General features: G+C 34.0%; 1 protein-coding gene and 1 long non-coding RNA gene across 7 annotated transcripts in view; one reads left to right on the top strand and one right to left on the bottom strand.

Annotated features, from left to right (window-relative positions):
• LOC136285175 (uncharacterized) overlaps window positions 1–5,844 on the bottom strand; it is a 61,066-nt gene extending 55,222 nt beyond the window's left edge. Inside the window, exons 1-2 of the long non-coding RNA XR_010719368.1 lie at window positions 5,451–5,844; window positions 3,055–3,123 (exon numbers count right to left, since the gene is read on the bottom strand). This is a non-coding gene — a long non-coding RNA (uncharacterized lncRNA). The remainder of the gene's footprint in view (window positions 1–3,054; window positions 3,124–5,450) is intronic.
• The window catches only part of NBEA (neurobeachin), a 458,833-nt gene that overhangs the window by 207,870 nt on the left and 236,907 nt on the right, over window positions 1–14,056 (top strand). For all 6 annotated transcript variants that reach the window (XM_066176003.1, XM_066175999.1, XM_066176000.1 and 3 more), the window contains one exon: window positions 4,351–4,412. In XM_066176003.1, the coding sequence (XP_066032100.1) occupies window positions 4,351–4,412 (62 nt within the window). The remainder of the gene's footprint in view (window positions 1–4,350; window positions 4,413–14,056) is intronic.

The raw sequence follows: 14,056 nt of genomic DNA on the forward strand, positions 1-14,056 counted from the left end.
TTAATAATAATAAAAAGAAGTTCAAAACCATGATCTTATTTCATAAGGATTTTTTTTAAATTGATTTTATCAGCCTACATTTTATTTCTTCAAAATGGAAATTCACACTGACTATTTCAGCATGGCGATTTGAAGTTTTGAACCCATGACTTCATTAATGCCACAGGCATGACTAAAACAGTATAGTTGAAATTAATCTTTTTTTAGACATTAATAAGTCATAGTGAAAAGAAATAATTAACATATCTTTGAGCCAACAGAAGAACACTGGAAAAGAAGTCAAGTAAACCAGAGCATTTCAAGATAATTGCCAGGCATACATCATTTATTTCAGATTAGCCAAGGTCATGCACTTGATGCTCCCAGTTTTTGCATCCATATATGTGGTCATTGTTGCCATCAAATTGCTGAATTTTGATGGCTATATTTAATGGACTGAGAATAGACCATGAAGAAAAGTACTAGGAACAGCAAATGTAAAAAGCACATACTCCATTCAGTTCAACAGTGACCTTTTTAACCTTGCTGTATGCAGGAAATATCCACTTGTATTTTAGTAATTACATTAGCCTCCTTAATGGCATTTGATACAGATGGTATAGGAAGAACTTATCTGCAGCTGAAGAATGCAGGCAACAGTTTTGGTTTGAGTGGCAAATACTTTTTCTCATTAGAGTTAAGGAGGGGGAAGAGAACTGAAAATAGATTTGTGTGCTCTCTTCAATCAGAGAAGCGATTATTTTTCCGACCTTATTTTTTTTCCTCATTATGTTAAAACTAGTAAAATTTTGCACACAGTAAAAACTCTGTTGAGCCCTGCAAAACGGTAAAGAGGAAGAAAAAATAGTTAGCACGTTTGGAACTTAGAAGATCAATTGGAAAACTGATATTTATTCTGATTCATATTACAAATTCTATTTTTAATTTTATGAAAAGACATCAACCAGCTTATGTCTTCCGTACTGTCTGAAGAACGGGAAGAGAACTTTTCTACCCATCTTTTAATTTTTGTCTGTCAGGATATAGACTGTGCACTGAGGGAAATTTTTATTGTTCCTGTGCTATGCCAAAAGAAATGAGTCAGTTCGCAGAATTTGGGCTCCTACAAGAGAGGAGGGTGAAAATTTAGAAACTGAAAAAGTAGTAAAATGGTCTTTTTTTTTTTTTCTGGTCTGTGAAGGAAATGTTACATAGGACAGGAATTGTGGTTCTTCCTTAACTTCCTCCTGCAGCTTTTGATGGTGTGGGAACTTCATAAAGCAACCAGAGATTGCATTCTGACAGTTTTTCCTAATAGGCAGAAATGGATCTGTCCTCCGTTAGGTCTGATCTGCTTTCGTCGTTCTCTGCTATTGACTGCACAACAACTCTGAGAGTAGATTTTGAAGATTGTGTTTTGCATAACAGGAAAAAAATCATTATTTGTTTCAAATCTTAACTGCTCAATGAGGAAGAAGCAAAAATGGGAGGAAGCACAATAGAGCCCTTGGCAGCTAGGATGGAGGAAATGGTGCATATAATGGAGGGCACACACTTTTCCTTGTGGTTTGAGTAGTCAAAAGTCCTTCAAGCAGGATTAGGGGGCTGATAAGTAAGAAATTCATGAAGCAAAATGGTGGCCCTGCTATGAATGCTTCACATTTTTGTAATCTGTTTTTCTTCAAGGAATGTATGATATAAGTACTTAAAGGTGAACAGGACGTATTTCTGTTTCTATTTCCTTCTTACTGACCATCTAGGTGCACAGGATTCCCCATTTTCTGTCTGGGCCACTCCCGACTGTGCTTATGTAGAAGTAGAGAGTTGCATGCCTAATTTCTGCACTAGACTGAGACAAACATTCCTGACACCATGACTTTCTTTAATGAGGCTTTCCTGTCTCTCTCGCTGTTTTCATATGAGAAAAGTGCTAGTGTCTAGGATAATTATTTGTTTCTTTTTGACTTGAACAGCTTCCTTTAATACTAGTGGTTATGAGAGGTGTTAATGGCTGTTACCAATGGATTGTTTCATCAGCAGCAATTAAAGAGCTGGTTATAACTAAAGGGCTTGCTGATGTGCTAACCAGATATCAGTTCTATATCCTTCTCTTTCTTTTTCTGAATTTCACCAAAATCAGTTTGATTCTCCTTTCCAGTGCTGGAATGCTACATCCAAGCTTACAGTTGATTGGATGTGATAAATAAAAATTATCAAGTAATGTCCAGAGGAATAGTGAAAAGATATCAGTTTGAGGTCAGATGACCACTTAGACCCATATCATTATTAAATTATTTAGAAGTTGGGTAGAGTGTTTAAAATTCTTATTGGAAATAGATAATCTTGGTCTAAGCAATTATGACTCCTTCAAACAGAGTCATGTTTTGTCTTGTCTGCAGCTTTGTGTTGCTAGGACTAGATCATCATTGTTATCTGGATGATAATCATGAGTATTTATTCTAGGTTTAAGCCATTTTAGGTTGTGTTTGTTTCAGTCCACGCTCCAAAATTTTTTTGTATTGTTTGAAGCTGCACAGGTAGCACAAGAATTCCCAACTGTCTTTGAAAGTTAAGAACTTCTAATTTAATTAAGCCAGAAAAATATTAATTGTTTCTCTTCAAAGCATATATTTTATAGCAAGTTTTCTTTTTGAAAACATAAGTGAAGATACAAAGACTGCTGATGCATAATCACTTTAATTTTGTTGGTTTCTTTTTCATAACTATGTATGGTGCTTATTCTGCACACATTTGTTCTTTTGATGTAAAATCACAAGTAAGAACATGTACAAATTTGGAAAATTGTAGCATGGGGATAGGTTTCCAAGAGCATGATTTTGCCTTAGTCATCTTTTAGTACGCTTGTGGTCTGATTTTGAAAGATGATAAGTGAGTGCATGACAGAAAGGGTTTTGTTTGTTTGTTTTTCTTTTGGGGGGTTGTTTGTTTTAGTATTTTGTGGATTTTTGATTTGGGTTTTTTTTTGATGGGGCCGGGGGTGGTTTTACAGAAGAGGTGAATTCAAAATAAACCAGACAACATTCTATGATGAAATATTTGATGTGTCTGTCCTACCTGCATCGGCTGTAGAGTTCAGTCTTCTGTTTGGATTTTCTTTGTCAGCTTCCAAACAGTGGAGGTAGCCTGCAGGTGATAAGTATCTCATTAATCTTTCTGATCCTCTAGCACTTAAGCATGAGAATAGCTGATCAATTACAGGAATTGTCTCCCTAAATGAGCTTTGCACATCTGCCTCTTATTTCATTAACTGTCTGCCCCTATATCTGATAGAATGGAAGCCTAGTGGCTTCTTACAGCTTGTTCTGTGTTACTGTACAATAAGGATGGGGTTGTTAGCAAAACGGGCACAAAAGGGTATTTATCCGCTACCCGAAATAAATATACATGCTATCCTGTACCAGTGCTTTTGTCTCTAATCGCTGTTTGTAGAAACCTTTTTAAAGTACATCAGTTTGCTTTCCACCCACCCATTTAGAACTTACTTGTAAGCTTATTTGTAAATTTATCATTTTTGTAACACAGCCAAAGTGTTTCCATGCCCTAAAGTATGTCAGTGTCTATATGGTTTTAGATAACAGAAGCTAGCACGTGTAAAGCTAACAGTAGAAATGAAATTTCTTGCAATTGTCCTTACAATGCATCTTTGAAATACTTAGATATGGCATACTTCTCTCAGAGAGTAAATTTACCTTTCCAAAGCTGCAAACGAGTATTTGCAATAGCAAAAATGTTACTAGGTATTTATTATTTAAATTAAGTACAAAACAATAAGTATCAGTTAGGGTACATAAATCAAGGTTTGTTTTAAGATAGAAGAAATATGCCCTAAAAATTATGGGGTTTGATTTTAATAAAAATAGGATTTCACATGAATGCCTCTTTCATTAATACTCAAGCTTTCAATTACAGGACAATCAATTACCAGATGAAAATTAAAATAATGTCTAAGCAGAGGCTTTATTCTTTACCTGTTATTAACTGATAACTTTATTCTTATGAATTTACATTATTTAATATTCAAAAGCTGTTAACTAATGTTTATCATGCATTAGATTGCCTTGCATTATACCAATATTTATTTATTTATTTATTTGAATAACTAAGCTGAATGCCAAAAATAATTAGAAGACATTCTGTCCTGAACTGGTCTACATTATTCCAGGTGATTCTTATGAACATTTAAATATTCTTGAAACTGAAATTCTCAGTTAATTGTGCTTGGGACTTGTTTTCATCGGTTTGAGTTATAAAATATATGTATTTTTTATAGTTTATGGCTTTCTGGAGCCAAGGAGCTATAATATCAAAATACCACCATCTTTTGAACTAATTTTTGACTGTTTATTGCAGGTCTTGTTTGCATGAAGTCGAGTACTTCAGTGGTTGAATTGGTTATGCTGCTTTGTTCACAGGTAAGACATTCTCTGGTTTTGATTGTATTAATTTCCTTGTATAATCACTGCCAGCCAAAGAACTGTAGCTGGTAGTTTGTTTCATTCTTCCATTTCATTACCCAAAAAAAAAAAAAAAGATACAAATTAGTTTCTTCTGGTGATATATAAATTGTCAATTTCTTTTGTGTTTTTTTTAACATATACATTCTACAGTTTTTATATATTTGTAGAGTATACAAGATATCTTTGCCTTTATGTTCTAAAAGTGTGTGGATGTACATCATGCATTTTCTCTGTGCATGAGCTCTCCTTCAAGCCTGTTCTTATTTAGAATAAGCAAGTAGGATAGTGTGTTCATAATTTTATGTTGAAATCTGCCTTTGAATTAGTAATTTTTTAAAATTTTACTTTGTTCTGACTTTATTACTTTTGATATACATCACATAACATTGAATATTTTACGTAGCTGTCAGTATATAAAAAGCAGAGGATCATGGATTAGATAGTCCTCGAGAACTGGCAGAAGCAGAACATTTCTATATAAACATTCTGTGGTTAATTATTGGGGTTTTAATACAGCAGTAGTGAGTTTCTCAGAAATCCAAATTAATTAATGTTTTGAAATGCTTTCAAAAATAAAATATTGAAAGCTAGTTTTTCATATTGTTTGGATTATTTATATCTCAATTTTAATATTGCTTGTTTTGATAGAAGTGTTGCTTTAAACTATTAAAACTTTACAAGTTTTTATACTTCTCTAAAAACTTATAACAACATTTCATTAACTAGGTTCCCCACAGAACTATAATACCATTTCAACTCAAAACAAGTTTATGTATAAAATGCTCAGGTTAACTTACTGTATAATAATCATAGAAAATTACTTCTTTGTAGCTTTTCTTAAGCATTCATTACTGCACATTGACAGCATACACCAAAAAACTTGTAAACAAAGGCGTTTCTATGGACAATTGAAATGCAGATCTACTTTTGAGAAACCTATCTGAAAATAATAAGCATTTACAACTGGTTTTGGGGGAGAGTTCTCCAACTTACCTTGCCTGTCTGTAGGTTGCATTTCTTCAAGCTTGTGTCATAAGGAAATCATTAAATCTTGTTTTCTTTTTTTTAATTTTTTTTTCCTCTTCCTTTTTTTTCTTCCTCTTTTTAGAGGGATATCAGTTAGGAAAAAGTAAAAGAAAAATACATCCCTGGCAGGAATCCTCAGTGGGATTTCAACTTCAAACCCTCTCTAGCAGGGCACTTGAAAAATTTGTTACCTAATGGTGAAGTCCTGGGTTCCAAGAAAATTCCGAAAGATCCATTAAGGCTTTTGAGCTCAATGTTCATGTCATACAACTTTTTTCTTTTATTTTTAGCAGCTCTTGAAACATTTTTTCAAGGGAAGGAATAACTTACACTCCTTTCTTCCCTAGCCTTTGGTTTTACTGCAGTTCTCAGGAATAAAGTGGAATGTAGCATTAGGGTCTAGTGTCTTTGATGGCCTCATCATCTAATCATAGGTTTAACATTACTCATTTGCTGGCTCCAGGAATTCCTGCCATTAAGGGCCCTAGAGATGAAACTTTGCCTCAAATATTGATTGAAAGGAAGAGAGAGAAATTTAAGCTCTTTCTGCAATGCTCTTTCTTTAGACAGCTCAGTAAAGCTATTTAACAAATGCAGCAAAAATCAATTTGTTATTTTTATGACTATTATACATGTTGGGTTTTGTTTAAAAATATTTTTAAAATAAGATTCAGTTTATACCTGGAATAATGGGAAAAGCCTAATAATTTTGAATTTTCAAACATTTATTTATTTTCTTCAATATTTGTTTGGAAGAACTCCTTTCCATCTACCTAATTACTTGGGGAAATTGCACACTTTTTGTTTTTATACCGTATCTGATACTTCAGGGTCATTTCCTTGCTTTCTAAATAAGGAGGATTTTGTCTCCTCATGTCCATTTATTATTAAGTACTTCAGGAGCTGATGCTGTAGTGTTTGTTGGGGGAGTCATGGTAATTGTTTCTACAGGAACTGGTCAACAGGGGGCCATAGTGGTGCAAATTGCAGTCTCCTCCCCCTCACCTTCCTGACCTCTGGAATATTCTTCTGAACAGTAGCATCTCCACAGAATATAGTGGTTTGTCCTGTAGGTGTAAACGAACTACTCTGTACTTCTGTTCATCTACAGGGAAGATGGGTTTTTTCCAATTTATTTTTTTGGGTTTTTTTTCTATTTATGTTTTAAAACTATCTGTCAAAAGAAAACATGAGATAAATGATGTGAAAATACTAACACATAAAATGACTTGAAGAAAATGACAGCCAAATATCATTATCCAGTCTAATGTTAGCAGAACTTGTAATTAGGATGGTAGGAGATGTTGTCCACAGCAAATGAGGATAACTCATCTCTATATAAAGGAGATGGTGCTACCTGACTTCTTCCTTACGACAAATTAAGCAATATGAACTGCATAAAGTATATAGTTTATGGGTTTTTAATAATCTCACTGTAAATAGGACTTTTCTTCCTTACATGGGTAAATCCTTCATATTCAAATTGAATGACATTTTACAGATTATGTGGGCAAGTTTGAAATGTGTCACTCGAAAGATAGATGACGATAATAAAAACCTTTGAAAAGTATAATTTTGTTTGCACAGACCAGAGTAACTTTAGACATTGAAAAGGAAAGGGAAATGCAAAGTTTGTTTTCCTTTCATTTGCTACAGCAAATTAGATGCTTTTATGCTTTTTATGTTGGAAATTCCATGTTAACGACTACAGATTAGCAAGGATGTCAGAATTTTTTTCTTATCTGAGCTCCTGAATAAAATCAACATTGCCAGCAGCTCACATCCAAGGTATGGTCTAAATTTACATGAAATATCACATTACAAATGTCTGAAGGTACATGTCATGGATAATTCAGTTCATATGGGCAGCCTTTTAGGCTCTGAGGGATATGCAATCAAGCCTTTCCCCCAGAGGAATTTGGAGTTTCTGTGAAAAATACATTTAAAGTTTTAAAGGAACTCCTGGATGGATGGTACATCATTTGTAGGTTTGGAGAAGGACAAAAAGCACTAGTCTGTGTTTTCAGAATCTTTTTTGTACTGTAACTTATATTATGTTTTTTTCCTAGTAACACTTACTGCGCTAGATTAAAATTTAGGATAATTTGAAGGCTTTCTTTTCTGAATTTCTTATATAAACCATAATCGCACATGCAAGTACTTGAAAAAAAATTCTAGGTAATTGATAATAAACATATAATGATTTTCACTTTTCCTAGAATAAGCATTTTTATTTGGATTTAGTCTGTTTTAACACAAAATGGATGAAGATGTGTTATGTTTGACAAGATCTGTGTTTGGTTAGCTGGTCTTTGTTCCCTCAGCCTAGGTGAGTATGTCACAGCTGTGTTGTTTGTTGGAGTGGCAGATTTCTTCAATAAGCCATGCGGTTCAAGAATAATGCATCAATTTTTGCAGTGTACTTCCTTCTCACATCAGATTTAGATTTCAATTACTTTTTCATATTCCATTTTTTTTCCCCCTAACCAAAACACTACAATAGTTTCTAATGACTTCCAGATCTTTTGCAGATTCTTCTCTTTGCGGAGACAGCTTTTGAAGAAATTGAGTAGTTGTGTCCCAAAGGAGTTCTGTCTCATGCCACTTGTATTTTTCTGTATCCTATCTATTAACAAGGAAAATTTATTTTCTTAAAAAGAAAATACTGTCTTATTATTTAAGACATTTTGTTACTCAGTCTGTTTGAAAATGTAATTATCATAAGGATAAATGCCTCATTGTCCTGAGTGGCAGAAAAAAATTGAAACAATATCAAGAAATTAATCCCACTCCAAGGAGAAGTGCAAAAACAAATAAACAAGCTAAAAAATACCCCAAAGATGCGCCTGGCTAGTGTAAATTCAAAGGGAATCCTCAGAGAGGAAATTTGGTAGTTGTTTTGTTTCTGAGAGTAGAGAAAGACCCATGAACCGGACACTGCAGGCGTTTCAGTAGACAGAAGCACATTGAAATGCGCATTCTGCCTCAAAGTATTGGATAGCTCTTCAGAAACTGGCAGCTGATCAACACAGACACCAAGCCAAAAAAAAAAAAAAAAAAAAAAAAAAAAAAAAAAAAAAAAAAAAGAAAATTCTGGTGCCTGCAATTGACCAGAAGAAGCTCTGAAATGGGCAATTCATACAGTAGAAGCACCATGCATAGTTCATGATACTAAACATACTGTATTCAAGGCTTTCTATAAGAGTTTAAGGAGGAAATGTCCAGCTCTGCTGTGCTGAAACCTTTTACTTTTCATTATAGATTTTCCTTTTTTGTAATGTTTCCTGTCTGTTTACGCTTGTTGCAAATATTAGACTCAACTTTAATTATTCAACTTCGTGGTCTTCTTCGTTACCTTCCTTCCAGAGGCGTTCCTAGAGTTCTCATAGTCTATAATTTTTGTTAAAGAAGTGATAGCCCTTTCAGAGTAACTGTGATAGCAGAACAGTTACAGAAGTGTTTGCTATTTGTCTTTTTGACACCAACTGCTATAGGAAAGGCGGAAGATAACTTAAATAATAATTACTTCCCTTAAATCTAAGGAAAAAACCCCTGCAACTTAATCTACATAGGAAATTAAGTTTGATATAACTTCAGTGATGAAATTAGGGTTGGTTATGTGAATTCCTATGAGGATATAATTTTTTAAACTCTCTTTCTCTTATCATGAAGCAAGTTTGGTGTTTTACCTTTGCTTGTGCTTTCCCATTTGTTCTGTTGCAATATCCACTGTCTCTGTTTTCATACTAATGCACATAGGAGACAATGCTGCATATAATATTGCTGCAAAAGTATGAATTAAAATTTGATTCTATAGAGGGGTATGATGCATAGAAACACACACGAAAACATACAGAAACTCATTGTTTCAATAGTCCTTTTCCCCATCATATCTTTAAAACTTTTATCCTAACAAAGTTCTGTATCTGCTACTCTACTTCCATCCTGCGGTTTTTCTGCTAACCCCACTTTCACACCAGTGCTGATATTTACAAGACTAAATCACAAAGACCTGTGAAAACTGCTCAGACACTTGTTCCCTGGCTTCGTGGGTTAAGCTTAAGAGCCTTGTTCCAAAGCCACCTGAACTACTCAAAGAAAAGGATTCAGGATTGAAAAATTGGGAGCACAGAGGAGAAAAAGAGAAAACACAGCTTGTGTTTTCATGGCAGCAAGCTGTAAATTCAGATCTCTGCATAAAATGAAATCATATTCTTGGGCTACAGTTTTAGTAGTCAGTTTAGGCTTCTCTCTGACCAAGATCACACTTGCAGGTGTATTATATCTACTCCATACCTAGCTCCATATTTCTGCTGATCTCTCTCATCAGTAGATGTAATGGTGGACACAGCCACATCAAACCAAAAATTAACTCAGAGTAAAAAAAGTTGTTTTTAACTGATCATGCTTCTAGGGTAGTAATGGAACCAATAGCTTATAGCAGGTGGCAGATCAATGGCTGGGGCTCTAGGAAAGACAGGCTACCTCTGTTATAGTCAAGATACAATAAAGGGATTTTGGCATTTGATGGGAGAAGTTAGAGGAAGAGCAAGAAGTTAAAATGAAAAAAAAAAAAACCCCACAGATTTTCGTGTGCTGAACAAGGCACTAGAAATGTGTATGAAATTGTCAGCAATGTTGCTCCAAAATGAGGCGTTGTGTATTCACATTTTACGACAGGCTCAAGTTTAAGTTCAATAACCGAAATGTTTGTAGGTGAAGGGAGTACTTTCTGTAATGTTCTTTTCCTTTTTGGACTACATAAAGGTCCATCAAGAGAGAAGCAATATTTCTACTGTGCCCTTATGCAGTATCAAATATGGTACAGCTTAAACACATACTTAGGTTCTAATGTTATTTTGGGCTCTATATAATCCACAACATGGCCTATACACAAATAGGTTGTTATACACAGTGTAATTTCCAAAATGAACTCTTGTACAAGCTACAGGAGAAGCCAAAAAATTTTCCCTTTATATGTTTTGGGGTTTTTTGCTCTAAAATGAAGTGTTTTGCTGGGGAGGGGGATTTTTGTGGGGTTTTTTAGATCCATTTTCCTTTTTCCCCACCTCAGAATTTCTCACCTGCTTCAAGGAGATCAGGTGAATGATCTGGAAAACTCTTTTCCAAAAGATGGTAGTTTTTTGTGGTTTTTTGTTTTGGTTTGGTTTTTTTGTTTTGTTTTGGTTTTTTTTTAAATATACCCTAAAAGTGTACCTGAGAATTTTCTTGCATTATCCATATGTGGAATGTCTCCCAGCCCAATCTGTCTTCATCTCTTGGCCATCTGCTTCTGATAATCCAACTTTCAAATGGAAACCATTAGTATATTCTTTCCTACTTGTTGAGCGATTTTACTTTCTTCATCATTCTGTGAAGTGTCCTTACAGTTTCCCATACATTCAGAAAACTAATTCTGTGTTTTTCTTTTAGTAATAGGCAGGATGTTTTCTTTTTTTGTCTTATACCAGAGCTATCAAGGAATTTCTGGCCTTTCTCTTGCTTGTCCTTTTCAGAGTACTTTTTTAAAAAAATATTAAAGAATACACACCAGTAAGATGCTGATCTGAACAACTTCTGGATTCACAGCAGAGCAGGCAGAATGAGAAAATTGTAAGAATCAGCTTCTCTGTATTTAATGTGGCAAGGTGTTTTCCCCTGACTTCTCTATAAAGATGCCTACACAATTGAGAAGGATCTTAGATCAGGAGGAAATACCTAGAAAGTCAGAGTGAGTTGGTATTTCTTAAAGGACTGAGAAAGGATAGAAAGCTCATTACTGAGGCCCATCATTAATAACAAATATACCATAGTTTTCAGGGGGTTCACTATAATGGAGACAATGTGAGGGGTACTTTTCTGTACATCCAAAGATTGATTGATTGATATTGGGAAGACCTCAAATTAGTATTTATAACATCAAAGCGTGATTGAGGAAAAAGTGGGCTGGCATTAGGATTAATTGCCATACATAGCATACATGCTATTAATAATAATTTTAGAATCTCTTAATTGAAAAAATATTTTCCAGTCAGGAAGTAAGCTCTAGAAGTTGTGGAGATATGTGTATCTTGTAGCACATATCTTCTATCTATATTAGAAAATGTGCAGAATTTCTGCAAGATGATGGAGGTTAATTTTCTAAATAAATTTGGCAATTTCCCTAGTGTTGTTTGAATAATATAAGTGTTTTTGCAATTGTCAATGTTTTTTCTTTTTTCTTCAAGACCAATGAAATGTTCCTCTGGGAATGCTTGACTTGATTTTCAAAATAAATTGGGCAATTACCACAGGTGATCAGAAAGGCAATGGGGCTATGTGTTACCAAGAAAGTGAAAAATTAACATATTATTTCGAGTCAAGAAAATAGATGTAATCTAAAACTTTCTATTACCTTTGTTTTATTAAATTCATATTCACGTAAATAGTGTTTGGAAACCTTCACATTCTTCTTCTTCCTGGGATTTGGCCAGAGGCCAGGAGTATTCCAATACTTGCAGATATTTTCTTCCAGGAGGATGTCATCAGTCATTCTGCAACTTGCTTATTTTGGGAAATAGCCACTTTTAAAATGGATAGCCAATTACAAAAGCTTAAAATTGATCCCAAATTTATTGAAATAGTAAACCAAAAGTACATTTTGCTTATCTTCTATCAACAGTACATATTGTGAGTGTGAGAGAAGTATACAGGCAGTGTTGCTGGAATTCTTAGATCTGAATCTCATTCCAAGCAATAATGCAAGGTTTTCAGACTCCAGTATCTTTAGGCAAATTCTTCTAGGACTGGTAGGGACAGTTCTATGATCTTAAAAACGGTATAATCACCTCAAAATTTACAAGACTGTGTCTTGAAATCAGTTTTCCTGGTTTTACCTGCTTTTAATGAACATGGTTTTCTGCCATAAAAAAACCCCACAAAACATTTCATACATCGTGCTACATTTCTTTTGAGTATTTCCTCCTAAATGAAGTAAAGCAAGTCATTGGTGATTTTTGGATAAGAACTTATTGGTGATTTTAGGAGAAAACTCCACAACATGGAATTCAAACCCAAGCTAAATTACAGATGTGTTGTGAATTGCAAACACATTTTTATAGTTTCCATTTCCTTCTCCAGATGAAAGCTATCACTTTTTCAGCTCCATACAAGATTTTCTACCAAATACATTCAAGGGTCTAGAAAGAAGAAACTTGATATAATAGAATTTCATCTGTCTCAAAAGGTTTTAATTGCAATTCAGTGATCAAATGATTGAGGTGTTGACTGAGTTATCAATGTCTTAGACTGGAAAATTCACTAAATGTAGAATATGACAAAAAAAAATTAACTTCAGATCAATTAAAGACCTGTGGAAGAGAGAAGTTCAATGAAGATACAATTGATTGACACAGTTGCTGCTGTAGTTCCAGGAGAATTGTAGGATGATTACTACACCAGGTATCTGTACATTCAATAACTGCAATTCTTTGAGAAACTTGAAATTTGACACAAGTTTACACTTCCTTGCAGAAAGTGGAAAGGGTGAAAGAGCTCTGAGAATCATTATTCCTTTTTTTAATAACTATACTGCATTATTACAAGATCTTTTTTAAGACATGTTCTAGACATCATGAATAAAAATTTAAAAATTTTAAGCAAATGATTATTTGGAAAGAAATATAATATAACTAAAAGAAATTTCTAACATGCCAGATCTAGTTGTTCCTTTTTCACCTCTCCACTACTTTTTTCCAGTGCAAATTTTCTGTTTTCCATTTAAGATGCCTGAACTGTTTTTTCCTTTTTTTTCTTTCTTTCTTTTTTTGTATGTGTACTGGAGATTGGAGAATTTTAAAGAAAGAAGACTTGGAAAATATACTTGAAAGTAAAAATTGTAATATCAGGCAGCAAATTAATGTACATCATGTTTTATAAGAATATCAACTGAATTTCAAGTAATATCTATACTGTTTTATTCATTTCCTGTCCTCTGCCTGAAGAGTTTCATAACAGGTTTCAGTCTGAATCTTCTTTCAAGGAGATAGTACTGATGCATTCTTTATGCAGTGACAATGACATTTTCAAGCAATGACAGAATAGATTAGGAAGAGAAGTTAAGTGGGGACAGGAAGGTGGCAATTTCCATTATCTTAATAATTTAGTGCATTTTTTATTAATAGAATTTAATATAATTTTGCATAATATAAATTATTTACAACAAAGCCATACTGGAAGTAATTGAACTGAATATTTAAAGTCATAATGTTTAGTGATAATGTATGAAAACAATTTTTTAATTTATTTTTCAATAAAGTTAAAAAGTAACTTTTCATTCTATTTTTAGTACAAAAAAGTGATGTCATCATTCTTGAACACTGTCAGTGTTAGACAGCCTCTGAGTCTTCTGCACCCCACCTTGTTCTGAGTCATCCCCACTGCCCTACCAAGCAGGAGCCCCAAGGAAAGAAATATCCATGCATTCTTGTGTATAAGTAGTTGTCTCAGACATGATTTTGTCAAAGGCTTCTGTTACTTCAGTATGTAATTGCCACCAGAATTTTTGAGGCATGGAAAAGGCTTCAAGCTCTTGC

The sequence above is a fragment of the Chamaea fasciata genome, unplaced genomic scaffold (assembly GCF_029207755.1).
Source record: "Chamaea fasciata isolate MVZ Bird 193981 ecotype frontalis unplaced genomic scaffold, bChaFas1.0.hap1 SCAF_2, whole genome shotgun sequence".
Classification (NCBI taxonomy): Eukaryota; Metazoa; Chordata; class Aves; order Passeriformes; family Sylviidae; genus Chamaea; species Chamaea fasciata.